The sequence below is a fragment of the Kwoniella dejecticola genome, chromosome 11 (assembly GCF_000512565.2).
Source record: "Kwoniella dejecticola CBS 10117 chromosome 11, complete sequence".
Lineage (NCBI taxonomy): Eukaryota > Fungi > Basidiomycota > Tremellomycetes > Tremellales > Cryptococcaceae > Kwoniella > Kwoniella dejecticola.
Window position 1 is genome coordinate 896,228 of NC_089311.1, and position 25,283 is coordinate 921,510.

The window sequence follows — 25,283 nt, forward strand, 5'->3', positions numbered from 1 at the left end:
TAAATTATTGATGCACCAGGAGAGAATTGACGGAAACGATGATGTCACCAACTTACTGATTACTGATCAACTATACCAATTGCCTCGACCAAAACGACAAGCTCTTCTCCTCTTTCATCTTTTCTCCTGTCAATTGACTATACACAGTTCTGCTGTTTGTCCTGGGCAGAATATCCATATCTCCTTACAGAGTCCAATATGTACACCGAACAATCACTGAACAAGCTCAAAGTGACTGAGCTCAAAGTAATCTGCAAAGAGGTAAATACCATCTTCAGAATCACGTTTCTGATCGTTGCTTGTGTTATAGATCAAAGTCGCAAACTTCTCTAGACTGAACAAAGCGTTATTGATCCAATTGATCCTTCGAGAAACATGCCAAGCCACTGATCCAATACTGACGAATGTCGACGGGACAAGGTGCCTGGCAAACGATCCAAAATTCGCAACGCCTCAAGTCCCCAACAAAGGCAATAAAAGAGGAATACAACGGGGACAGAGAAAAGATGACACCCCCGGAGACACGACCTACTCCCAAGTCGATGGATCACAGACCTCGAAGGTACAGACAACAAGTCTGCAAGGGATCAACTTGGTACCGACACGATTACCTCCAATTCTCGAAGCCGGTTCACCAACCGACAAGACATCTCAACAACCGTCTATCGCCGTGTCTTCGGAAGAGGGGGCCGAAGCAACTGCTTCGACCAGTTCGCGTACTGAAATTGCCGCAGAAAAGCGAAAGAGTACGGCAAACACCCACAGTCAGCAATCCCCTTCAAAGATCACGAAGATTCACGCAAGGGGCTTCGTACCACTGAAAGCAATCAGGAAGGAATCGGCTAGGCACATTGTATCGACAGTGTCTGGCAACACACTGCCTCAAGTATTAGAAGCTCAGACGCTAGTCACCTCCTACGAACGAATTACATTCATCCGTTCCTCGTACATGGAAGACATGTTTGTAAAGATGAATTCGGCACGTAGTATAACCCCGGCTCGCTCACATTGCACTCTCGTTCCCGATCACACACTCAAAACAAGCTTGCTTCCATCGGCTCTTGCCTTCCAGGGATTATCAGCAAATTTCTACCACGAAGACATCACATCAGAGACTTTCATCGTAGCTGTACGTTTCTGGCTAAGCCGACTGCATACCTTGGTACAGTGGGGCTCAGGTGAAGCATGGAGTGTTCACGGAAATGAGAAGGGGTTACTCGGTCCAGACATCGGCAGATGGCCCATCGTCAAAGGATGTGAGCAGATCGCGCAAGATCTCTGCTTAATTGAGACAGAAGCCATCGCTTCATCTGGGAGTGCAAGGAACGGCAAAGCGAAATATATCGTGATTGCATCCAATGGAGACATCATATCGTCCACGTATAGCACGCAAGCAAATTGCAATTTTCAAGGATGTCCCATTCGAAAGGATTGGTTCGACTACATCGACGCGCACCCCGTCCAATCGTCCAACAATACCTCTCTGCTTGAACACATCAAAACGAAGAATCCAGAAGATCACCCACTCGGCATCGCACGAGCATGGCAAGATAGAGTAGGCACACAGGCCAATGGCTTGATACTCATCCGAATCGCGGAAAGAGCCGTCTTAGCCAGTTGCGGGCTGAACAGGCAAGTGATTTGGATCTGCCCAATCCCGTGCTGACTCGCTCACCACAGTCTAAACGGAGACAAGATGACAGCAACGGAGATGGATGCCCAGTACGCCGGACATGAGCCGATGAAAAGGAAGGCAGCGCGCAATAAGATCGAGCTGTATCTCCCCGAGTAAGTGCTAAGGGCCCGAAAACTGACTAATCATAAGACCATCTCAAGTCTTGTCTGTTCATATCGACAGAGCGCCTTATCATCCCGCTCTGGCTTTGGTACATCGCCAAAGCGGATTCACCGACCACGTTCTGGCGGAGACGAGACAAGTGGTGGGTGACGAAGACTCGGGCGTAGCGGAATTATGGCAAGGGTTGTTGGGTTGCGATGACAAGGGCAACGTCGATGGTTCGAGAACGGAAGCCTTTTGGTATAAATGGGAAGATAGATTGATGGAGTAGATATATGCATGTACCAGTCTGACTACTTCTTCTTAATTTCCTTAAGCTTGATCGTCTCGTCGCCAACAAAGATACCCTATCATACATCAGCCAATGTCTCGCCAACACAGTACTCACCTTGCCCCGATATGGCTCTGGTCTCCGCCATTGCCTTATCTTTGCTGCAAATTGTCCTAATTTCTGCTTATCCGTGCCGTTCAGAATGATTTTGGTCGGTGCTGGAACAGTAGTTTTGATATCAGGCGGAATATCAATAAGAACAGGATGTGCGAAACCAAGCTTGATGTTGAGCCTTTCTTGAGGTAATGAAGAGGTCGAATCGGGATTCTGTTGTTTGGCTAATTCCAGGAAAACAGGCGGTATCGGTTCGACGGCAGCTCGGTACCCAACACCTACAAGTCTGACTTCGAGGTTGAAGCCAGAAGATACACCTGTCACGGCGTTATTTATCAAAGTGCGCGTGAGACCCCATATACTGCGTTGCGCTTTCACGGTGGGATCGTGGACTGAGATTGTTATCGCAGGTGCAGATGCAGATGGGGGAGCGAGGATGACTGAAGGAGAGATAGGTACTGAAGCGGATCCAAGGGGTCCAGTTACTGTGAAGGTTCTCTGCGCTTGCAGCGAAGTGGCAGGTAAATTGGGCGGAATCGATGATGGTGGTAGGGTCAAAGTGACCGACGGAGGAATAGCGATTGGTACTTTGCCAATGTGAGAGTTCCGGGCAATGCTGGTGTGAAGACTGCGAGCAGCCTTCGATCCTGACCGCTGGAAGGACATTGTATAAGGGGAACAGGCAGATATGTTGTAATTTTGTGACAGTGATGAAGCTTGATGCGAAGGATAAGTCAACCAGTACCAGTGTATCTCAACTTTTTAGAAGAGAACTCGCACTATACACATGCGATCTATGTAAATTACGTAACGATCTCGTTTCCAGCTGGGCTTTTCGCTCTCCTGGCCCGTTAGCTTCCAATCGCAATCGATTGTTAAGCTCAATCTTGACCTCAACTTGCAATCAACACTCAAATGCAAGCATAGGCTCAGCAGCAATATCAAGATGGGAAAGAAGAAGAGAACTCAAGTCTTTGTAAGTTTTAATCTCGCATCTCTTTGAAGGTGCATTCGGCTTCATATTGACAATCTGCTAGGTGCTCAAACCGTGGTGTTGGTATTGCGAGAGGGAATTTGAGGATGACAAAGGTGAGTCCCAGCAATAATTGGCTGAAATTGACAACCTCGGATCTAGTTCTATTACAACATCAGAAATCCAAGCATTTCAAATGCCAACTGTGTCCTAGGAAACTGAATGTGAGTAAAGGACTAGTGGGGACTTGGCTGACGAAGAAGACTGCTGGTGGTTTGATGGTACATTCGCAACAAGTACATAAATGCGATCCCGAACCGTGAGTAGAACCACATGATGAGCTGTTGTTGATGTCCAGATTGACCAACACCTTGCCGGGACGGGATGGTTACGATATCGAGATATTCGGAATGGAAGGTGTCCCTGCGAATGCGGTTGCTGAGTGGAAGTCCAGAAAAGAAGCTGAAGCGGGGACTGCTGCATTGGCAGCAGCAGCTGCTGCTCTTCGACCGCGTCAGTCATACAACGTCATTCCCGAGGCCGATCTGCAAGCAGCCTTGGAGCAACACAAGAAGTTGATGGCAGCGAGGAATAACCCTGCTCCTCCCGTTTCGTTCCCACCCTTCGGTGGCGCGCCTGTACCATTTCCTGCTGCTAGGTAGGTCCCTAATCGAGCGATGCCGAGCTGACTCCATAGTTTTCCGCCCGGAATGCCGCCCAGTTTTCCTGGTATGCCCCCGCCAACAATGCCACCAGGATCCATGCCTCCCTTTGCGTGAGTTGCGACGCGTATGTCTGTAGGCTGACAGTTCAGCCCGCCGGCTGGTTTCCGTCCTCCTTTCCCGCCGGCTGGCATTCCCTCCTTCCCCCCGACATCAGGTTCACCTCTTCCGCAAGGGTCGCCTGCTACTACGGCTCCTGGTGTGGGAGGTCTGCCAGCTCCACCAACATTCCTGCCGCAATCAGCTGCTCCTGCGCCAGCTACCGTTGTGGAAATACAGCCGCCAAAAGATGGCGTCATGTGGCCGGATGCTACTGCCTCGCCGGTGGGTTCACTGATCCAAAGTTGGGTTGTTCGTGGCGCTGACGCAACGATCAGGCTGAAAAACGTGCTCAACAATCCCGTTATCGATATGTCTCACCGGCCCCTGAAGGTGAAGGTGAAGAAGGCAGTGGTGTTGGAAAGAAAAGGAAGGCGGCAGCAGATTTCTTGTAAATGTGCTTTTGTGCTCAAAATGCACAATGTAGCTTTGCTTCACCCGTCAACCTTACATTGCCAAGAAATGCAAAAACAGAGCAGAATTCGGGGGACCACGGAATTCGGTGTCGAGCTGCTTGTTGAGACATGTTTCGAGGCCTGATACTAGCGTGGAAAGGATCTGTATAGATCCACCGCCGCTCTTACACTCGATATAGGACTGATTCATGGCATAAAACGATACCGCTTGTCATGACGGACTACTTTCTTTTCGGCCAAAGCTCATGCTACGCCTGAGCAGACTTCTTCGATCCAAGAACGTTCCCTCCCGACGGTGGTCAGATTTTCACAACCGCTATCAGTCACTACCACCACGTCTTCGATCCTTACTCCTCCTACGCCGATATACCTCCTCAGCACCTCCTTATTCACATATTGACTGTCCCATACACCGTGCTCATCCATCAGTTGAGGGGCGAAATAGCAACCAGGCTCTATAGTCAAGACCATGCCTTTCGCAAGGGGCCGACGAATGCGCAAATAAGCGTAAAGCTTGGCTGGAGTCTGTGTTGAAGTCTTGGGTATGTCGAGGTGGACTGATTTGAGGTGTTGTCTCGAGTCGTGTACGTCAAGACCCAGAGAGTGCCCTGTTGAAGTGTCAGCCGAGCATTCAGAGTTCCCATCGTCACATACCTAGGCCGTGAGGGAAAAGACCTGCTGTCACGCCGCTTTGCAGAATCGCTTCTGCATCTCCTTGGAAGATACCAAGCCGAATGAACCCATGGATCAATGTGTTGTGGGCATGTAGGTGTAGTGTGTCCCAATGGACTCCTGGTTTCAACAATGATTCGCATTCCTGTGGATCGCAGTCAGCGACAGACCAACTTAGCTGGACGTACCTTTTGCATTTTCAGGACCAGGTCATATATCTCTCCCGCTTCTTTGGTGAACTTTCCACCATTTCCAATGGGAATAGTTCGGGTGATATCAGAAGCATATCCCTGCCATTCACATCCGGCGTCGATGAGCAAGACTTGCGGCGAGAACGATTTCGCATGAAACTCGATTGGCGATGTTTCGTGCGCGTGTGTTGGAGCGAAAGTTCCACAGCACCCACGGGCGAGTTGCGGAGGAGTAAACGATGTGTCACCTGCTTTACGAGGAATGATTGTTGATGGGAAGAGTCGATCATTGCAGCTATAACATCAGGTCAAAATCTGTTTACCACATGAGTGATCATCAATCTTACACGTAGTGCAAAGTGCTAGCTCTAGACCCACTAGCGACTATTGGAAGGTATGCTTGTGTCGTTGCTCTTCGCTAGGTCAGCGACAGAACACGACCGGAAAAGGCTCGAGCTCACCCCATCCGCCGGCAAGCAGCGACGAATATTGCTTCCGCATCCGCTTCCGATTCTATCTCCCATTGATCCAGAGTCTCCTTTCCAGTCCGGGACTTACTAAATATGCTCGCTTGTGCCCTCTTTGCCGCGAATTTCCCCAGCTCTCTCATGACAGTCTCGTGCGCTCCACTGGATATCCTATTGGCTTCTCGTATACGCTCAATTTCGGCCTCATCTTTCGTCGTTCTAGCAATGTGCAGCGCGGTGAATAGGTGATCAGTGGTAATGGTCAAGGCCTTCATATCACCAATGATCGACGGCAGCGCTGGATACTCCATCGTTCGCGGTAAGGTGTGGAGGACGACTTCCGCATCTGGAGCGCATGACACGGCAGATTTTAGAAAGCCTTCTAGCGAAGTCGTGTGCTGTATATTATCAGATTCGAAAAGATGTCCCGCCTGCTCGAGCGAAGGAGGTGGAACCGACCACATGGTCTCCGCGGGGTCCTCTGGGGGGATGAACAGGTTGTGAAATACGTTCACCGAGCTTTCATCATTTCCGAAGGCGAAGAAGATCGCGACGGAACATGAGGGTTGGATGACACCGGTCAAATAATTGAAGTTTGCTTCTTGGTCTGTGGAAGGATTAGCATGTTTGGCACGGAAGAGTTTGAAAGCTCACGGAAAGGCAGCTCCCTGTCGGTGTCATCGCGGTATAGGGTGGGCGACGCCTGCAGAAAGATACCGTGCATCTGGACGCAAGACGGACTCAGCCTAGACAGTCGGTCGCATTTGGGTTGCAGCTTAGCTTACCTTGGCTCGATCATCTTCGGGAACGAGCTTCGCCAACTCTTTGATGACTTTGTGGGCGTGAGCGCGAGCGGGATACTTGGCGGCCATAGCAAATATCTTGATTGGTGAAGTGTTCGTCTTGGTTGAGGACGAATAGTCCATATCAGCACAAGCGACTGGTATGGATGATCGGTATGAATTGTACGCGAGGTTGGATCCAAGGGTCGGGGAAAGCCGAAGCCAAGTATTGTCAATTGCAGATGGAGTGGAGGTGACAAGGAAGGGTTCATGCCTGATATCAAGTACAAATACAACAACAACAACGCCATATATACATAAATACATTGGAAGAAGACTTAAGTGCTATCTATATGCGGTCGACGGCCAATTTCTTTTTGTCCTCTCTACTGTGCTCTCGTGATTTTGACTTTTTCCTTTCCAAATTTGCCACTCCCGAATCCGACAGCAACTTGTCCAACCTTTCCTCTGTGTATGATTTCAGATCTTCCTCCATAAACTCGTCATCCGTTCCCACACCCATATCTTTCATCGCAGGAGGTGTAATTTTGGTCTGAGGCGGAGTCTTCGGTTCAGCGTCTGTCGCCAAAAAAGTCGAGACGGCGATAGTTGCGACCACAATTAGGATGATAATCGCTATGAAGTATTAGCGTTTCGTACTTATAGTCCTAACTTACATATCGCTCGCCGCGTTGCATCCCATTTGACACTCTCGATCTCAGTCCGCAGATCTCCCAGGGATATCGTGAATTTATTGTTTATTTCCTGTTTCAGGTCAGTATGAAAAATCGGCTTAGCTAGTCAAACTCACCTCGATGTATATATCGAACCCTTTCATTTCGGTCCGGGTTTCAGCTTTGCGATTGTTCATGTCCATCTCGATGCTTATACGAAATGTCAGCCAAATCATAGAGGCATGTTTGCCCTACTCACTCGTGCTTGAGCACCTGCACATCCTCCTTCAGCTTCTGCTCGAGGCCTTCAACTTCCCGCCGTATAGCTCCGGCCATCGCTTTCAGCGCTAGGCCATCGTTTCTTGCCTGAACGCTGAGCTCCGTTCGAAGCTCCGACAGAGCCGCATTGAATAGGTATGCCGCCTGCAAAGAGTCAGCTGCATTCGGACTGAGGACACTTACATTCTCTGCGTCTTCCTTACCAACCATATCCTTTCCGGTTCGCGTTCCCCTTTTGATAATCAATTCTCTCACGGCTTCCATCAAGGCCCTCGCGCTGTTGCGACTTATCTCATTCTTTTCGAGATAGCTGACGAAAGCATGAGTGTCAAAAGGATGTTGCAGATGTCTCGGTGTGAATGCTGAACTACCTTCTGGCGGTGCGGGAAGAGATGTAGCGTTAGCGAGCCCTGCTGTCGCAGAGGCGGTCTCGTCGGCCTGCGGACCAGAACCAGTGTCGGCTTCGGCAGCAGATCGTGCCACTACAGGTGGATAGGAAATCTCGGAGCCTCCGTTGCCTCGTCTATCGGGGTCGTTGCTCGGGCTCGGAGCCTGTATTGTTATGCGTCGAGTGCCAATGAGTGGGCCGGTCAAGTACGGAAGAATGGCGCGGAAATGAGTTGATGATCTTATCAATCGCCGAGATGATGTAAGGGCCAGTCGATACATATTGACGGCTGTGGTGAGAAGGAGGTATCTTTAGCCTGTCCACATCAGGAAGAGAGGTAGCAGAGGTTAAAGTCACCACTGGAAAAGTCACAGACAAGTTCTGTTGCTAAAGTACTCAATAAAGCAGGATACAGCATATGACGCTCGCGGTGTGGTTTGCATTATGTAATCAGGCTTGGCGTATACTCATACGTGGATTTTGTTGTCGTATCACTCGCAGTCCAGGAGACCACGTGCGTCAGAGCTGCACCGGTCGCTGTTGGCCGTTAGGAAAGACCCTGGGCTGATGATGATGATGATGCCACGGCTACTTGCTAATCTCATTCATCCATTCATTTTCCTTGATCTTCCACATCATCTATACACACTCGACTTTTGGCTCTTGTCATCAGAGCTTCTGTGGGATCGAACATCGCGCAGTATATCGGTCTGAGCTCCACGTCATATCGAGCAATTAAATCGCACGGTTTCATACACCACAACTTGCATTGGACATTCAAAGATCATAGCGCAGGACAAGATGGTGAGTCAGATGGAACAGAGAACCGTCGCAGTCCACAACATGTGCGCTTACCCCGCTGCTCCTCCCAGGCCGGTGCAATGGACAGAGCCAAGCGGGATTTGCCCAAGGTAAGTTGGTGTCCCTTTGCATCGGCAATCTTTGCTGATACTCCTTTGTACAGATCCGAGATGAAGAGAGGGAGAGGATGTTCGGCTCAGTATACTCGTGAGTAGCTTATGACTGACACTCATCACTCAGCTGATTTGGCCAAACAGTGTGTCTGGTCCTGTCGTGATTGGTGAAAATATGAGGGGATGTGCAATGTATGAGTTGGTCAGAGTCGGACATGATGAGCTTGTCGGAGGTAGGTGCTTATGTCCCGTGAATGGGTTCCGGGCTCGGCTGATCCGACACGATCCAGAGGTCATCCGTATCGAAGCCGATCGAGCTACTATCCAAGTGTATGAAGAGACATCCGGTGTTACCGTTGGTGATCCCGTTTTGAGAACCGGTAAACCATTAAGTGTGGAGCTTGGACCAGGTGAGCGAGCCTATCAACCCGTTCAGCGAGATGTCACGCTGAATCATGACCTCCATCTCAGGTCTGATGACAAACATCTACGAGTGAGCAATGAATTCACCACACTACATGTCGATATTATACGCTGATGCCGTTTCAGTGGTATCCAGCGTCCGCTTAAATCCATTCAAGAGAAATCACAGAGTATCTATATTCCACGTGAGCCTACTCCACACCTTTATATGTCGGTCCAGCTCACAATCGATCTGCAGGTGGTATTAATACCGAATCACTGAGCAGAGAAGTAAAATGGGATTTCAACCCATCATCCTTCAGGGTCGGGGATCACTTGTCTGGTGGAGATATCTTCGGTAGCGTATATGAGAACTCGCTTGTGGACAACCACAAGATCATGCTTCCGCCCCGCGCTATGGGTACCATCACTCGGATCGCCGAGAAAGGTAGTTACACTGTCGAAGTGAGCTTTTGTTTCGCTTAAAGGAGACACGGTTCACTGACCCACCTCAGGATGTCGTGCTCGAAACCGAATTCCAAGGCAAAACGACCCAGCACACGATGATGCAGCTGTGGCCTGTGCGAGCTCCTAGACCTGTCGCGCAGAAGGAGACCGCTTCTTACCCTTTGTTCACTGGTCAACGAGTTTTAGACGCCCTATTCCCCTGTGTACAAGGTGGTACTACTGCTATCCCCGGGGCCTTCGGATGGTGAGCATGATTTCGCTTCGCTTGTGCAGCCTTGAAGCTGACACATTGAATTAGTGGTAAAACCGTTATCGTGAGCCAATCTCGTCGAGCCTGTGTACGACTTGACTGACTGGTCTGTAGAGTCAAGCCCTGTCAAAGTTCTCGAACTCTGATATCATCATTTACGTCGGCTGCGGTGAACGTGGTAATGGTGAGCGTTTATGTTCACTGCTTGTCGAACCACAGCTAACAAATGGTTGTAGAAATGGCCGAAGTGTTGGCTGATGTCAGTAGTACACTCACTCCAGTTGAAGATTCCATGCTTCATGCTGACCCACTTCGTAGTTCCCGGAACTGACACTCGAGAGAGACGGTCGAGAAGAGCCCATTATGAAACGTACCGCACTCGTCGCCAACACGTCCAACATGCCTGTCGCTGCACGAGAAGCTTCTATTTATACCGGTATCACCTTATCCGAGTACTTCAGAGATCAAGGAAACAATGTCGCCATGATGGCTGACTCTACGTCTCGATGGGCCGAGGCACTGCGAGAAATCTCTGGTCGATTGGCAGAGATGCCTGCTGACTCTGGTTACCCTGCTTATCTTGGTGCCAAGCTTGCCAGTTTCTACGAGCGAGCTGGTAAAGTCACATGTCTCGGTAACCCCGTCAGACAAGGTACCGTATCCATTGTTGGAGCCGTTTCGCCTCCTGGTGGTGATTTCTCCGACCCGGTCACCAGTGCCACCCTTGGTATCGTGCAAGTGTTCTGGGGTCTATCCAAAGCTTTGGCTCAACGAAAGCATTTCCCCTCGGTCGACTGGAATGTATCATACTCGAAGTACCTCAAGGTGCTCGATCCCCACTACGAAAAGAGTAATCCGGGTTTCATCGACTTGCGAACGAGGGCCAAAGAGATCCTGCAGAAGGAGCAAGATCTTGCCGAAATTGTGCAACTAGTAGGAAAGAGTGCTTTGGGTGAATCTGATAAAATCACATTGGAAGTCGCTCGAATGCTCAAGGTGAGTTCTCGTCCAGACAGAGCAATGCTAATTTTTATCCAGGATGATTTCCTGCAACAAAACGGTATCTCCGAGTACGATCGATACTGTCCTTTCTACAAGACCTCTGGGATGTTGAAAAACTTTGTCGCATTCTACGACAATTCCCAGCGTGCTGTGGAGACTAGCGATATGACTTTTGCCAAGGTACGTGAAGACTTATATTCACAATACCAGCTGTGCTAATATACGCGCAGGTCCGAGACTCCGCCGCAGACGTCATGTACAAGCTCTCTCAGATGAAATTCGAGTCGCCAAACACTCAAAGCGAGCAGGATATCCAAGGCAAATTCGACCAACTGTACAACGAGATTGGCGAAACTTTCCGAAGAATGCAAGAGTAGTAGGGCGTTGTAGAAATTGGTTCATATTCTAGAGTCACGATAACGATGACATGTATCGCATTCATTTTTGCCCCGTGTACTGGGGCGCGTCCTTGGTGATGACGCTAATTGGAAGCGATATGGGAATTCCGACTATAAATCTTACGCCCTAATGTCATCAAACAAGTGGGGAGGGCGCATGATTTGAATTGACATCCTCGCCCTGTTTGATCTCATAAGTAGCAATCAGACCCCACTTTTAGTCCGAAGAGAGTGCCTCTCAGCTAGACGATCAGAGATATAAAAGGGTTGATATTATGATCCAACGGTCAAACCTACCAACGATCCCCGTGGTGACAATATGTGCTCAATACTCGCCATCCCTGCCGATGAGCGGCCGCTCTGTGCTATACTCCTGGCAACCTGTCTCACGATTATCCTTCGGGTTGTGAAACGCTATCTTGCGAATCTTAGGGTGAGTGAGAGCTCTACGACTTTCCGACGAGAAGCATCGCAGCAGCAATGATAGATGATCCGTCAATGTCCCGCTTAGCACGTGAGAGACTTGCCCAAAATTGCAAGCTTATTCTTCGGTTTCGAGCCGGGCACGCGTACAAGACTGCCTCATATCCCCTGGATCTGCCCTGTCAACGATTATACCGTTTACCAACCATGGCTTAGTGAGTTGTTGATTGGGGAATGTGGGCGTTAGGCTGAACTGACACCGCATATCACTGCAGAATACCAAAGAGCGCGATCAGACCTTATCGCTTTTCCAAGTTTGCTATCGTCGACTCCTTCTTATGTCATTGCCTCTCCCGCGCTTGCACAATACATCAGCAGTAGGCCCAAGGCGTTCAACAAGCCACTTCACATGTAGCGATACATCGGCTTTGATGTTTTCGGAAAGACGATCCTTTCCACGCAGACTGGCAGTGAACATAAGCGACATTGGTCCGTCGTCAGACATTGCTTCAGCGAGAGACAGATGGCAAGTGTGTGGGATGCTATGACATGGAGCATGGAGCAATTCATTGCCAACGAAGTAAAACAAGGCGAGGTAGGAGTGGTAGAGGATGTCAAAGAATCGTTGATCAAAGTAAGCAGATGCCGCGTCGAAATTCGGATTACTCATCCAATTTCTAGATAACTCTACTCGTGATTGGCCGCAAAGGCTTCGGCAAGGACTGGCGATGGAGGATGAGTGAGACAGAAAGCTTTGACAGTGAGTGCGAACAGTCATGCGTGGCCATCAAGCTCATGTCATTAACCAGTGCCGTTCGAAGAATCCCTATTCACCGTTGAGCAAAGTGTGTTGCTACAGATAGTCCTGCCTGCGGTGAGCTTATTGTGAAATTGACGAGACCAGGCTACGCTGACCGATGGCTGGTCAGTGGCTCATGCGGACTTTGCCAGTGACTCGGTAAGATATGAACTTTCTGATCATAGCAATACTGATTACCGCCGCAGATTACAGAAATACTGGAGAGCGAGGGTGGCATTCCTGAAACACCTCGAGCGGATGTACTTTGAGAAGCGGGCTCAGCTTGAACATGATTCTGTCGGTTCCGAAGGCAAGGAGGATCAAGTCCCTACTGATCTTCTGGGTGCACTTGTGCATTCACAGCTAAGTACCGAACAAGAAGCTAGACTACAGGGAGGAGACGGCACAGTGGCTGGCCTGATGAAAAGTGAAATCATCGGGAACATGTGTGAGCTTTGTTCCTCAAGCTTCATGTATTGAAGATAGTCGAGCTGACATCACATTTCCACCAGGGCTGCTGATCTTGTAATACTTCCGTCAGGAATGACAAAGGATTGTGGGCGCTAACTGGCAGTTCAGCGCAGGTCACGAGACTTCTGGTCACACTCTTGGGTTTGCGATGGCTTATCTGGCGCTGTATCCGGAATGGCAAGAAGAGATCCGCAAGGAAATCGAGGCTGCGTGTGGCAAATCAGCACCCAGTGAGTGGACGTCGAATCGAGAATGCGACATGGTCATGATTGATTTGAAAACCTAGCCTACAACGTCATGCATGAGCTACCCCTGACTCTGGCAGTCTGCCTCGAAACGCTTCGACTCCGAGACATCGTCAGTACCGTCATGAAGAAAGCCATCGTCGATGTCGAAGTGCCCTATACCACATGGGATTCGGCTGGGAACGTGACGCGGCGTATGCACTTGGTCAAGAAAGGGTCGTTGTTCGTCATCGATTCCGCTGCGACAAGTCTGAACCCGCACGCTTGGGGAGCAGATAGTATGGAGTTCAACCCTCGTCGCCACCTCATGACCACTCCGCCATATGTGTCTTTTTCGCTGGGCGCTCGACAGTGGCTGGGTAAGCGTTTCGCAGAAGTCGAAATGACCAGTTTCATCAGTGGAATATGCTTCCGTTACACTATTTTACCGGTCAAGACACACGAGGGGGAGACATGGCATGAGCTGAAGACGAGGATGATCGACAGCGCCACGGAGCAGATCAGCTTCACCCCAGGCAGATTCGCTGTACGACTGGAGAAAAGATGAGTGTGACATCGGCAAGATCGATCAGAAGGTTCGGCGTTGAGCGACAGGTTGATTGGAGGATCTGAGATGGTCTATAGCAGAGATGCGATTGTTGTACATAATCGGATGCATATGTAATATAGTTCAATTGGCTGGATGAACATGCGTTGCAGCCAAGATTGGGTCCAATCACGTGACGCGACCAAAAGTTGAATTCGGGCTTCTGACTTTGTGTTGTTGCCTTGAAATTAACGGTAACCTGCTGGATCTTGTTCAGATTCATGATTTATTCCTCTCTACCTTGACAGCTCGCAGCCGATCACCACAGACAGAATGCCGGCAGCCACATCAAGAAAAGGAAAGTCAAGGGCTGCAGCAACCGATGATACCAAAGTCGAAGCAGCCATGCCATTGGGGAAGCAACTGGCTCACACCGGTTAGTCTACTTTCCTTTCGCTTCGCTCGCCCATCGCTGATCATTGCCGTCATTAAAGACAAGAAAGTAAGAGATCGAGCTGTCGCCAACTTGGTAGCGTTCTTGTCGCAAGGCGGTGACACCGAAGGGACGTCTAGCAAGTATGTGCGGTTGGAAGAAGCTGAAATGTCGAAGTTGTGGAAAGGGCTCTTCTACTGTCAGTTTTCCCATTCTGTGTACAGAAGATGATTCTGTAGGCTGATTTACAAACAGGCTTCTGGATGTCGGACAAACCACTCGTACAACAGGCATTAGCCGCAGATCTAGCTGAGTTACTGCTGCAGATCAAGCCACAATCAGCTTCTCCTGCAGATCGGTTCGAAGCAAGTTTAGCCTTCCTCGAGGGCTTCTGGGACGCAATAGTACGAGAATGGGCAGGAATAGACAGGTTACGGTGAGTCTGCTCATCTTTCGAATCAGGCGTCGAGTTCAGCTCCTAATATCAAACCACAGGATGGACAAATACTACTTGTTGATGCGAAAATACGTGAATGCGACATTCCGGTTGTTAGCACGGGAGAGATGGGAGAAACATGCTATTTCTGCGGTCAACAGAATAATGAGCAAAAATGGGGGGCCGATGACGTGAGTCCTTGAGAGCAGATTCGCAGTCATATGCTAATGTCCGCTTGGTGCAGCTGGGAAGACCGACGGGTTCCAACGTCAATAGCGAATCATATAGCAGATATATATCTGGACGAGCTGAACAAAGCCTTGGCTTTGCCTGAAGTGGACTCCCAAGTAAGTTGAGCGGCATGTTCAGCATCTTCTTGTGCTCACTCGCCTGTTCTCAGCCTGCATGCCCCCTGGCGACAGTGTTACAGCCCCACATCACCTTACTCACCAGAACGCCTACCTCAACTGTTCATACCCGTCTCATGTCATCTGTTTTCACTCCGTTACTGGAATCCCTCGCCCTCGCCTCGCCCTCAATCACCCTGGAACGGGATGCAGAGAGGCCGAGCAAGAAGTCAAAGAAACAGGAACCAATGTACGCCCACCTCGTGATGCACTCCTGCGTGGGCGAGGAAGGACGCTCAAAGCGATCGAATGCAACGGCATTGCGACGTGAGCTATTGCAGAAGATGTTCCAAGCGGCTGCGAATGACAAGGCTAGCGAGAGCAATAGAAGAAAGGTGTATCAAGTCTGGCGGGAGGAGGGGGGAGATGACGATGACGATGAGGACGATGATGAGGTCGCTTTGTAAAATGGCCTTGCCTATTTGCCTATATAATGCATGAGTTGTGTGATGATACTTATGTCCTAATTGCTACAATCGCTTCAATTGCCTAAAGACCGATACCGGGAGGTGCGGATCCTCGTTCTTTCGATATTCTAGAAACGTAAGATCGCGAGACTTGGTCGAAAGCAGCCATATAGAGGGACATGCACTGAGACAGACATGTCTACGAGAGCAAGGCCATTAGCTAGATGACAGCGACTCGTAGAAGAAATAACCTACCTCTTGAGAAGAGGTGAGCGATGTTGATGGTTTGGAGATACATTTGGCAAAACACTACATAGCAGGTCAGCTATGATCTGATACGGTTTCCAGCGAGCGCTGGACCCACGTTCTCGTTGATCTTGTTAATCAACTGTTGTGCATTGGCAATAGCGAGCTATTCGAGATCGTATCAGTTTATGGGTCGATCGCTGAATGACTGACATCGGTATGATGCCAACTGTCCCGAGCTTGCTCACCTCTTGTTGAATTGATTGCTTCATCTGCTCCTTCCTAGCAGCCATGTCTGTTGTTTTTGAAGATATTAGCATCACGAGATAGGGCTGAAAGCGTGAATGGTGGGAGAAGAGACTCACCTGGGGCAGCAGCGCCTGAACCGAAGAGAGAGGACATTTCGTTGAGATCGATCGGGAAAACAAGGGGTATCTCCAGCAAAAGGCGGCTTGTCGGACTATTTTGCTTCTGGCAGGAATTTGATGAGGAAGGATCTGGTCGAAGTGTGATTGTCGACGAATGTATGGCATAGGAGTGATGTAGCCTAGCGGCGAGTCCCAATTGCTTTAACTTTTCTCCTTCAGTGCCTTGATCCGGCGGAAGCAAAATTTCAATATTCTGCTGGCCCCAGCTGAGTGGAGGATTGAGCGGTCGTTTTACTTATATACTTGCATCCTATTGATATTCATATGTTCATATACATAGCAAGATCAATGAACTTTATCGAATAAATCTTATTTCTATCTGGTCGTTACGGAGCTGAAGGACAGCCAGCCACACGATGCCGCCCAAGAAATCCATCTTCAGGCAGCCTAATGCCCAGCATTTCCAGCTTGTTCACCGTTCGCAACAGGACCCTCTCATCAATGATCCTGAGGCAAGTCAGCGGGTCTTCAAGCCCATGAACCGAAGCAATGATCCGAACCGAAAGGTGAGTTGCAGCTTCTTACTCTCACCGCTGTCTTTCCCGGCTGACGCTGATTCATCAAGACCGAGATTACCCTTGCCGAGCTCGAGAATACGGTAGACCAACGCGATATCCGAAGGAATGAAGGTGAAGCCGCAGCTTATGGTATCACTTACGATGATTCCTCTTACGATTATATGTCTCATCTCAAGACTGTTGGAGGAGGCGGAATCGACTCTTTCTTGATTGCTGCCCCCAGAGGTTCTGGTGTGGCTAGAGGGATGAAGTCTACAGGAAAGGGCAAAGGGAGAGCGACAGACGATGAGATATTTGGCTTGCTGCCGCAAGACGTCCTACCGAGTAAGAATCAAATATCCGTGTACGACGCTCAGAATCGAGGAGAAGCTATTCCACGAGAGCTTCAGGGCCTTCAACCCGATATGGACCCACACTTGCGGCAAGTGTTAGAGGCATTAGATGATGATGCCTTTGTCGATGACGACGGAGATGAAGGGGATTGGTTTGGAGATCTAGTCAACGGCGGAGAGCGGGACGAAGAGGAGGAAACACCTTGGGAGTTCAGGGAATGGGGCGTTGATGAAGATCCCCCCACCCCACCTGAAGCAAAAGAGGAGACCTGGGAGGACAGATTTAAGGCATTCAAGCGACAACAAGCTACTTTACCGGATGAGATCTCAGATATCGATCCGGAAGAAAGATCGGAGATGGCAGACACGGTGGGATCTCTAGCTAGCAATTTCGACGATATGATGGTTGTAGGAGGGAAAAAACGAAGAGGGAAAAGGGGACCTAGTGATGCCTCTGGAATGAGTATGAGTAGTTCAAGTATGTTCAGAACTCAAGGCTTGAGGGACTTGGATGATCGGTTCGACAAGGTAAGTCTGTTCCGTCCTCGCCTATCAAGCTTTTTTTCTTGCTCACAAGGCTCCCTTCAAATTAGATCGAGATGGACTACTTGTATGAAGAGGACGAAGAGGAGGAAGATTATGAAGAATTCCCTGATGATGACACAGCTTCCGTTGCCGCTTCCAACTTCTCCGTATCTTCTCGCTTCTCTCTTGCGTCTCACGCCCAAAAAGCAGCAGCTGGTCCCGTCGAACTTTCAAGGGATGACTTTGAGGACATTATGGATGACTTTTTGGAGAATTATGAGGTTGTCGGTCGCCGCATGAAACCGGCTTTGGGTGGGACCGGATTGACAGGTGCTGAGCGATTCGGGGTCTTAAGAGAAGCCATCGACGGCGAAGATGACCTCCGGGAGGAAAACAGGAGAAGAATACTACAATTGGAGAAGGAAGATAGGGAAAGTGTCCAGATTCGTGATCGATTGAAGAAGGAGCCTAAAGTCAAGGTCGAACAGCCGGAAGAGGAGAAATGGGATGTGCAAACCATCCTTAGTAAGTTGATCCCCAAAGGATTTGCAACGTATCTCAGCTGATCTCGTTGACAGCGACCTACACAAACACCGAGAATCACCCTGGGATGATCAGGACTCGTACTGCAGCACAAGCGAAGGCACGGGCTGAACGACAAGCTGCAGCTGCAGCGGCCGAAGCTGATTCGCAGCGTGGAGAGGAAGATGACAGTGGTAGCGACTCTGGCTCGGAGACGGAAATAGAAGCGCCTAAAATCACAATCAGTCGGCCAAAGGGCGAATTAGCAGACGAGAAGAAGGTGAGAAAGGCGGCAGTAAAGGCTGAGAGAGCAGTGAGTAAGACGATGGTCCTTGCATAGCTAAATCTGACACGCTTTGTGCTGTCAGGCCCGACGCGCGGAGAAAAAGTCGCACACGGAGACTTTCTCGACCGAGAGGAAACGACAACTGGCGAGTCATAAGAAGCTTGTCAGCAATGGACGTGCTGCAGATGTTGTTGTTGGATCGAAGGGTGTTGTGTCGCTCAAGTAGCTAAGAGTGATCGACTACGCGGATAATTGCTCGCAGATAGCACTTTTGCCGATCATCTGTTGTTGTATATATGTATATATAACCAATGCGGCCCCGTGAGCTATGAAATAGTGAATTCGAAGACGTCGGCGATAAAAGCTGAACGAAGTCGGACTTAAGCGAGGTGGAGGTCATGGGATCCCCTGTTTCCACCATAGCATGTGCCACTCGGTGATTCTGCGGTAATATGGAAATAGGCTTTCAGGACCTTTTAGTGGATTCTGCCACTCTTTTGGGTGATCCTGCGTTTACACCATACGATCCACACTCACCATACGACCAACCATCCGACCATCGAATTCGACATCTTTGATTGCCACCATCGCTGTCCATGTTAATCTTCTGGTGATTCCACTATCCTTAACCTTTCATACCTTTCACACCCAAAACAATCTACGCAGGTCTCGTCTCGTCGACATTCTTGCGATATCTATACGCATCTTCCACCAGATCCGAAAACTGAAGCAGCAAATTTTTCAAAATGGTAAGTCCGCGATCCACCACCACCCACTGGTCGTGTGGACTGTAGGAACGCTGGACAATTGGGGGCGCTGGAAGAAAGGGGATGCCGGGATAGTCGTGGTAGGACGACCAACAAATAAGGATGGACGTCTCAGATGAACAGCGGCTTGAGATGTTGGCGCTATAGGGCAAGCTGGATCTCGATCGGATCGATGTCTCAACGGCAATCAACGATAGATGTCGCATATCCGCACACTGCCAATCACCACACCTCTGCCCGCTACTCTGTCTCGCTCGTCTTCTCCCCCGACACCGCTCAGATGGCCAAGTGGAAAAGAATGGAGAGAATCGGCGTAGATCGGGGCTGCCGATCATGCTAGTCCTACAGTCCCCCGACTTGTGTTACCCGAAAACTCGCATATGCGGCCGTCGTACTAACCTCTTTTCTTCCCTTTGAACAGGTCTTAGCTATTGATCTCCTCAACAGACCCGCTGACGTTCAAGCCCGAACTCACAAGCTGAAGAAGGTCGTGCCAGAGCCAAACTCGTTCTTCATGGATGTCAAGTGCCCTGGTTGTTTCGCCATCACGTAAGTTTCTCAAACCCTTTCGTGTGGAAGTGGCGAAGCTCTGATATCGAAAGGATGTCATTCGCTCACCATACGACATGTCTATTTCAAACTCTTTCCTGATCAAACTCCTTTGTCATACTCGCAATCCATTGGTGAACTCGAACAGCACCGTCTTCTCTCACGCTTCCACCGTCGTTCAATGCCAAGGATGTGCTACCGCACTTTGTCAACCAACCGGTGGTAAGGCTAAGTTGACTGAAGGTAAGTCCAAACTTTTATTGCCGGCCCTGAGAATGCCTCAGCTCATGCATATGCCCTCTCCAGGATGCTCTTTCCGAAGAAAGAACTAAACTGGATATAGAATCAAATACACTCGGTCTAGCTCGTAGAAAGGGGTTAGATTGAGAAGATTGTTTGGGATTCAGATTCGGTTTTTCTTTCCCTTAGCATGCTCTTCATGTCACTATTACTATCACGCGGATTTCTGTGAAACAACGCAAATGAGGATTGTTAGCGGACTGAGGGAATACAGGTTCGCGTTCGAGGATCGAATGAGGATCTCAGCGATAATCGAGGCGACAAAACGAACTTCACGGACATGGAGCAACGGACGATGGTCTGTGCGTCTCCTGTCCGCGCATTGTGTGCATTCCATGAAATCGACATTGAGCCTTAGGCTATGCGACAATTGTCAAAGAACCGCTGACCTCTTTGTCATCTAATCGTTTGCCGCTACTGATCAATACATCCCTCCAGTCTCATGAGTTCCTTTGGGATTGATCACCTTGGACCAATTCCGCTCAAATTTTGTTAGCAATCCTGCGTATAACTGAAGGATAGACCGAAGGAAGGATCTGATCAGGAAGTGATCGAACCGGTCACTCTGGAAGAACGAATATTCCGGTATCAGCGTAAACTCGTCGAGGCACTCATCTTACACGATACTCACGTTAGCTATCGCTGCCTGTCGAGTGAGGGGTGCGAATCAGCTTGGCAACATATTGAAGTATTCTCGTTGAAGTCACTTACCGCATAGTCCTCGAAATTCGGGTATTTAGCCCAATCCGTCGCCAGCTTCAGTCTGTCGCCATGATGAGCTCTTACACCGTTCTGCATCGTGTTGGACTTTTTGTAGGCATCAGCAAGTTGGGAGATCAGATGAGTCTGTACGTCGGCGCCTGTGCGTACAGCAGATCAGCTGCCGACCAACATGCACATACGTATTTGAAAATGACTTACCAAACGAGTTCCCATCTTCCACAACGGGAATCTCCATTTCTAGCCATACTTTGAGGTCTTGTGCAAGCATGTGGATCTCTTCGAGCTCCCTATTTCACATTGTCACTCAACCCAGATGCTCAACGTCGACCAGTCGTCAAGAAGACTCGCCTGAAGACTATCTCGTTACACTTCATCTGATTCTCATTGACCTTGACAACTTCGAACCAATGCTGTCCCATCCGTACACCGCCAACTTCCGGTGCATCAGCGATGCTGAGGGCACTGATGTCCACCGGCAAGACCGGCTTATCCGTCAAGGACGTGACTTCGGCCCCTTGGTATGCGTCGCCGGTAGCAGGTTGGCTCAATTTCGGCTTGGTATACGAGAGCTCGAATATCTGTCCCTTGTAGAATGGCGAAGAAGGGTTTTCCTCTTGTTTGATCAGATCCGTGATCTCAAGGATTTTTGCTGGCATAACATTCTGCAAAATGTCGATCGCTCGCAGACGATGAGCTGCGATCAGATCCTGCAGAGTCCCATTTGGTCAGCCGGTCCAAGACAATGCCAGAATCTGAGTACAAACAGACCTTCATAACCTCCGGCTTGGGATGCGACTTGAACACATCGTCCATCTTAGGCAAGGTGTTCCCGAATTTGGGCATGATGAGCGACCAACAAGCAAGATGAGCAACTCTGAAATTAGCCCAATCAAATAAAGTGTATTGAATGTCATCAGCATTGGCACTTTCGACTTGCATCAGCTTTATAGTAATGCTGTCTCAGTCATCAGCGCGCCAGAAGCCTTAACACAAAGGTTCTCTCAAACAAAGGAAGGCATGTATCTCCTTTATTCACTCAGGTGAGTCGACTCGCCAGCGTTCAGCAATGCTTTCGTCATGAACTTCCAGATCCGTAACGATACATTCTAGCTTTTCTTGACCTGTCAGGTCAAGGTATACAACGGGTATAAGGAGCCAACTACGGAGCGCTTGCCACCGATCGGACCAGATTAGACGTTCATCATTCGATGTGCCGGGTGTGAGCTAGGCCCTATAGTGATTTTGCTCTTGCCTATCTGAACAACTTCGAGTACAGGACGATCAAGATGAGGATCACAAGAACAGCGATGATTCCTGCTGAAAGGAACTTTTGTTGATACATTCTATGCGAAAGGTAGTCAGCGAGGGCGTAAGCGGCATCGTTGAAAGTGTTCCAACTCACTTGTAGATCATCTTCTTCAGCGTACCGGCAGCTCTGTCGATTGACGAGTCGGCTTGGACGAGCTATGAATATGGAATCAATGACTATCAACAAAGATGTCATGCGAATGTCAAGTGGTCCACTAACGGTATCTCGGGTATGCTCAATTTGCTCTCGTTGTCCTCGCAAATTCCTCAAGATCTCCCCGCCGACATCTTCCGTCTCCAAAGCTATCCTATGAGCATTGTCTAGCCTCCTTGAGCCATCTGCCAGAGTTTCCGTGCCTTGTAATAACCTAGTTCGTGCAGAATAAGCTGATGGATCGTCCGTGTATGGGTCATCGGAGTTGGGGAAGCCGCCAGGGCCAGCGAGCAATTCATTCCGTTGGTTTTCGGATCGGACATCCCGCTGTCCAAAGAGGCAATGAGCTATACGGGCAAGACTTTCATGACAGAACGCAGGGGTGGCTTACCAGGGTCTTTTTCACCTTCTCGAGCCCTTGTTTCGACGTCGCGAGACGACCTTGGTAAGTCTGTCGGATCGATACCGGCATTGAAGGAAGCTCAACTTCCATTTGAGCAACCTGAAGGGAGCGCGAATCGTCAAATCACAATCCCGGTTGGAGTGTAGCAGACCTGATCTTACAATTTCTTCAGCCTCATCAAGCTCCTCCGACACCTTCTTCAGCGCAGCTTTCCGTTGTTCTGGAAGCGCCGTCAGCTCTTCAGTGTATGGCCTCAGTGACCTCATTTCGAGGGAGGATCGTGACTTACCACCCTTGAGTTGCTTGACATCGCCTTCCAGCTTTCCCTTCAAACTCGCCAAGAGCTGCTTGAAGTCCTCATCGTAATTCTCGAACAAAGCGCTATGGTACGAGGCATGTCAGCTCGGACTGATCCGCTGCACCGAGGCAGATCGGCTCGGGGAATATTTGTCACACTGACGTCGGTGAATTGTCCATCTTTGGGGTCGACTCTAATAAAGCAGGTAATTGGTCAAGTTGATCAGCTTGCAGTATGGATGGACGAAGTTGTTGAAGATGTATGGTGATACAATTGACGTATTTGTCTGAGCCGTCGCGGTGGCAAACGTGAAATGACCCGTCATTACGTAAATTGCCTTGCCGCATATCATTTTGCTTTTCAGGGTAAATATGAGTAAGAGGCGCGTCCTGTTCAGTCTCATTTGCTCCTCGCTATTCATTGACCTGTTCTCATTCTTCTCTTACCTTTTGAGCTCGACATACTTCATCTCTTGACCATACGGCCTACTCCACATAAGCAGATAGAGGCTTGGCACTTTGGCGGTATCGTCCCGGTCGCTGTGTCCAAAAGGGGTGACAATAACGACAGTATTGCGTTACACATCAGCTCAGCTGTCGACACACTTCAGAGCCCAATCCACCTCTCAAAGGAACAATCGTTCACATCCCGCCCATCATGAACTTCTTCAACAGACAAAAGACCCGAACACCAGCTGAGACTGTGAAGAGTTTGAAAGAGTATATCGTGAAGCTTGATCAGTCGGCTGCAGGAGAGGGCCGAAAGAGAGTGAGCATAAAACGTCCATTTTACGTTGGGCGCTCATTTATTTGCGCTCCTCTGACTGTTCAATGCAAGTACGTGCTTACCCTTCACTGCTTGTCTGAGCCAGATAAATGAGGAAGTCTCTCGGCTGCTGGCTGCCACAAAGAATGCGCTTTCGGGGGAGAATGATTCGGAACCATCACCTGATGTCATAGCTCAAGTGGCCAATGAAGTATATGCGCAGGATCTTTTGAGCCTGATGGTCATACATCTGGGCAAATTCGACTTTGAGGTCAGTCGGCACTACTCTCATCTCTAACCCTTTCTCACACGACTCAAGCTGAAGCAAGGTCTTGGCCAAACCTGCCATCCATCGCTCAAAAAAGCGCACAGAGGGAACATCTCGCTGACATGCTTTCGTTCAACCTGAAGGCTCGAAAGGATGTCTGCCATATCTACAATACCCTTCTTCGCCGTCAAATAGGATCAAGGTCGCCGACGGTTGACACCATTGCTACTCGACCGGATATCATTTTCAACACTCTGAAAGGGTATGTCTGGTCAACCTTACTCACATCAACTTCACCTCCACTCCGCACAAGCCTGCTTACCTCACTAGGGGTAAGCGGGAGTGTTTGAGATTGACCATGCTGATCTGAAACGCCTCGCCGCATCTCTTTCAGATATGCAAACCCGGACATTGCATTGAATACAGGGATGATACTAAAGGAAATGCTGCGGTATGAACCTTTGGCTAGAATACTGCTGTATTCCGAGCAGTAAGTGTCGAAGTGGTATTGTCAGGTCCAGTCCCGCTAACCAAATCAAATCAGATTCTATACGTTTCCCAATTACATCGAAAATACGACATTTGGTATATCATGCGATGCATTTGGATGCATGAAGGTAATTTATCCTTGAAACGTAAACGGACTGTTCGACTGATACGGATAACGCAGGAAACGCTTACACGTCATAAACCGATGGTCGCTCAATACCTAGACGCCAATTATGATCGAGTAAGCCTTGTCAAACGGCAGCCTTATAGCGCAGAGTAAGTCAGCTGACTCGGTAGCAGTTCTTCAACATGTACACAACCCTTGTCTTGTCAGCGAACTACGTAACGAAACGACAATCGCTTAAGCTGCTCGGCGAGATCCTACTAGACAGAGCTAATTATTCCATCATGACCCGCTATATCGCTTCTGAGGCGAATTTGAAAATGATGATGAACTTCCTGAGGGATAAAAGCAGAAACATTCAGTTTGAAGCGTTCCACGTATTCAAGGTGAGTCGCCTGGAACCAGATCACTTTACGAGGCGAGCGATTCAGCTGACTAATACTCTCTTAAGGTGTTCGTGGCGAATCCCAATAAACCTGCGCAGATTGCTACGATACTGAGGAGAAACAAGGACAAGTTGTTGGTATTTTTGAAGGAATTCCATAATGATAAAGATGGTGCGTAATTACACAACAGTGAGAGTCTTGACTATTGGCTTATATCTTACTAACTTGGCACTCCAGACGAACAATTCAACGTATGTCTTCTCAATTACTGGGATGCGTAAGGACATGCTGACGTACCGCGTTGATGATAGGATGAAAAGCAATTCTTGATCGCGCAAAGTAAGTGAGAAAGCGTGTCAACAAACATACAGCCGCTGATCAGTCGCCTTTCAGTTCAACAACTATAATCCGAGCGCGAACCACACTCAATCCTATCCTTAATTTAACACTTGAACGACATTGACG

General features: G+C 49.1%; 16 protein-coding genes across 16 annotated transcripts; 10 read left to right on the forward strand and 6 right to left on the reverse strand.

The window, feature by feature from the left end:
* Positions 1-198: 198 nt before the first annotated feature.
* I303_108459 (uncharacterized protein) lies at positions 199-2,069 on the forward strand (the record flags this gene model as incomplete). The annotated part of the gene is made up of 4 exons (XM_065969843.1): positions 199-261; positions 311-1,632; positions 1,681-1,788; positions 1,859-2,069. The coding sequence occupies 4 exons, from the start codon at positions 199-201 to the stop codon at positions 2,067-2,069; spliced, it is 1,704 nt and encodes a 567-aa protein (XP_065825915.1).
* Positions 2,070-2,091: 22 nt separating this feature from the next.
* On the reverse strand, positions 2,092-2,849 carry I303_108460 (mitochondrial 54S ribosomal protein uL6m; the record flags this gene model as incomplete). Its single annotated transcript, XM_018410489.1, has 2 exons — positions 2,092-2,145; positions 2,187-2,849. The coding sequence occupies 2 exons, from the start codon at positions 2,847-2,849 to the stop codon at positions 2,092-2,094; spliced, it is 717 nt and encodes a 238-aa protein (XP_018260298.1).
* Positions 2,850-3,129: 280 nt separating this feature from the next.
* I303_108461 (uncharacterized protein) lies at positions 3,130-3,479 on the forward strand (the record flags this gene model as incomplete). Its single annotated transcript, XM_065969844.1, has 3 exons — positions 3,130-3,159; positions 3,221-3,272; positions 3,319-3,479. The coding sequence occupies 3 exons, from the start codon at positions 3,130-3,132 to the stop codon at positions 3,477-3,479; spliced, it is 243 nt and encodes an 80-aa protein (XP_065825916.1).
* A 27-nt stretch (positions 3,480-3,506) lies between these two features.
* On the forward strand, positions 3,507-4,372 carry I303_108462 (uncharacterized protein; the record flags this gene model as incomplete). The annotated part of the gene is made up of 3 exons (XM_065969845.1): positions 3,507-3,814; positions 3,971-4,202; positions 4,256-4,372. The coding sequence occupies 3 exons, from the start codon at positions 3,507-3,509 to the stop codon at positions 4,370-4,372; spliced, it is 657 nt and encodes a 218-aa protein (XP_065825917.1).
* A 264-nt stretch (positions 4,373-4,636) lies between these two features.
* On the reverse strand, positions 4,637-6,595 carry I303_108463 (uncharacterized protein; the record flags this gene model as incomplete). Its single annotated transcript, XM_018410487.2, has 7 exons — positions 4,637-5,001; positions 5,048-5,210; positions 5,254-5,551; positions 5,604-5,669; positions 5,718-6,330; positions 6,378-6,447; positions 6,509-6,595. The coding sequence occupies 7 exons, from the start codon at positions 6,593-6,595 to the stop codon at positions 4,637-4,639; spliced, it is 1,662 nt and encodes a 553-aa protein (XP_018260296.2).
* Positions 6,596-6,854: 259 nt separating this feature from the next.
* On the reverse strand, positions 6,855-8,127 carry I303_108464 (uncharacterized protein; the record flags this gene model as incomplete). Its single annotated transcript, XM_065969846.1, has 4 exons — positions 6,855-7,141; positions 7,183-7,270; positions 7,317-7,389; positions 7,439-8,127. 4 exons carry the CDS (start codon positions 8,125-8,127, stop codon positions 6,855-6,857), a joined length of 1,137 nt encoding a protein of 378 aa, XP_065825918.1.
* A 600-nt stretch (positions 8,128-8,727) lies between these two features.
* I303_108465 (V-type proton ATPase catalytic subunit A) lies at positions 8,728-11,259 on the forward strand (the record flags this gene model as incomplete). Its single annotated transcript, XM_018410485.1, has 14 exons — positions 8,728-8,757; positions 8,811-8,854; positions 8,905-8,993; positions 9,051-9,170; positions 9,232-9,253; positions 9,310-9,368; positions 9,422-9,627; positions 9,678-9,874; positions 9,929-9,944; positions 9,995-10,064; positions 10,117-10,139; positions 10,199-10,876; positions 10,919-11,062; positions 11,113-11,259. 14 exons carry the CDS (start codon positions 8,728-8,730, stop codon positions 11,257-11,259), a joined length of 1,845 nt encoding a protein of 614 aa, XP_018260294.1.
* A 340-nt stretch (positions 11,260-11,599) lies between these two features.
* Positions 11,600-12,118, forward strand: I303_108466 (uncharacterized protein; the record flags this gene model as incomplete). The annotated part of the gene is made up of 3 exons (XM_065969847.1): positions 11,600-11,713; positions 11,792-11,918; positions 11,979-12,118. The coding sequence occupies 3 exons, from the start codon at positions 11,600-11,602 to the stop codon at positions 12,116-12,118; spliced, it is 381 nt and encodes a 126-aa protein (XP_065825919.1).
* A 108-nt stretch (positions 12,119-12,226) lies between these two features.
* Positions 12,227-13,765, forward strand: I303_108467 (uncharacterized protein; the record flags this gene model as incomplete). The annotated part of the gene is made up of 7 exons (XM_018410484.1): positions 12,227-12,337; positions 12,385-12,463; positions 12,513-12,577; positions 12,633-12,661; positions 12,709-12,950; positions 13,087-13,203; positions 13,260-13,765. 7 exons carry the CDS (start codon positions 12,227-12,229, stop codon positions 13,763-13,765), a joined length of 1,149 nt encoding a protein of 382 aa, XP_018260293.1.
* A 312-nt stretch (positions 13,766-14,077) lies between these two features.
* On the forward strand, positions 14,078-15,427 carry I303_108468 (uncharacterized protein; the record flags this gene model as incomplete). Its single annotated transcript, XM_018410483.1, has 6 exons — positions 14,078-14,180; positions 14,239-14,376; positions 14,433-14,613; positions 14,673-14,804; positions 14,858-14,960; positions 15,014-15,427. 6 exons carry the CDS (start codon positions 14,078-14,080, stop codon positions 15,425-15,427), a joined length of 1,071 nt encoding a protein of 356 aa, XP_018260292.1.
* Positions 15,428-15,509: 82 nt separating this feature from the next.
* On the reverse strand, positions 15,510-16,075 carry I303_108469 (mitochondrial import inner membrane translocase subunit TIM13; the record flags this gene model as incomplete). Its single annotated transcript, XM_018410482.1, has 5 exons — positions 15,510-15,626; positions 15,683-15,736; positions 15,792-15,839; positions 15,922-15,968; positions 16,039-16,075. 5 exons carry the CDS (start codon positions 16,073-16,075, stop codon positions 15,510-15,512), a joined length of 303 nt encoding a protein of 100 aa, XP_018260291.1.
* A 382-nt stretch (positions 16,076-16,457) lies between these two features.
* On the forward strand, positions 16,458-18,510 carry I303_108470 (uncharacterized protein; the record flags this gene model as incomplete). The annotated part of the gene is made up of 5 exons (XM_018410481.2): positions 16,458-16,607; positions 16,667-17,479; positions 17,545-18,001; positions 18,055-18,311; positions 18,367-18,510. 5 exons carry the CDS (start codon positions 16,458-16,460, stop codon positions 18,508-18,510), a joined length of 1,821 nt encoding a protein of 606 aa, XP_018260290.2.
* A 713-nt stretch (positions 18,511-19,223) lies between these two features.
* I303_108471 (40S ribosomal protein S27) lies at positions 19,224-19,932 on the forward strand (the record flags this gene model as incomplete). Its single annotated transcript, XM_065969848.1, has 4 exons — positions 19,224-19,364; positions 19,473-19,600; positions 19,749-19,843; positions 19,907-19,932. 4 exons carry the CDS (start codon positions 19,224-19,226, stop codon positions 19,930-19,932), a joined length of 390 nt encoding a protein of 129 aa, XP_065825920.1.
* Positions 19,933-20,321: 389 nt separating this feature from the next.
* Positions 20,322-21,466, reverse strand: I303_108472 (uncharacterized protein; the record flags this gene model as incomplete). Its single annotated transcript, XM_018410480.2, has 6 exons — positions 20,322-20,465; positions 20,532-20,546; positions 20,612-20,760; positions 20,822-20,910; positions 20,972-21,330; positions 21,392-21,466. 6 exons carry the CDS (start codon positions 21,464-21,466, stop codon positions 20,322-20,324), a joined length of 831 nt encoding a protein of 276 aa, XP_018260289.2.
* A 409-nt stretch (positions 21,467-21,875) lies between these two features.
* Positions 21,876-22,965, reverse strand: I303_108473 (uncharacterized protein; the record flags this gene model as incomplete). Its single annotated transcript, XM_018410478.1, has 7 exons — positions 21,876-21,966; positions 22,026-22,087; positions 22,152-22,412; positions 22,477-22,587; positions 22,650-22,708; positions 22,778-22,869; positions 22,949-22,965. 7 exons carry the CDS (start codon positions 22,963-22,965, stop codon positions 21,876-21,878), a joined length of 693 nt encoding a protein of 230 aa, XP_018260287.1.
* Positions 22,966-23,443: 478 nt separating this feature from the next.
* I303_108474 (uncharacterized protein) lies at positions 23,444-25,165 on the forward strand (the record flags this gene model as incomplete). The annotated part of the gene is made up of 10 exons (XM_018410477.1): positions 23,444-23,554; positions 23,658-23,822; positions 23,963-24,081; positions 24,214-24,309; positions 24,364-24,436; positions 24,490-24,549; positions 24,609-24,818; positions 24,884-24,989; positions 25,056-25,069; positions 25,130-25,165. 10 exons carry the CDS (start codon positions 23,444-23,446, stop codon positions 25,163-25,165), a joined length of 990 nt encoding a protein of 329 aa, XP_018260286.1.
* Between the last annotated feature and the right edge of the window lie 118 nt (positions 25,166-25,283).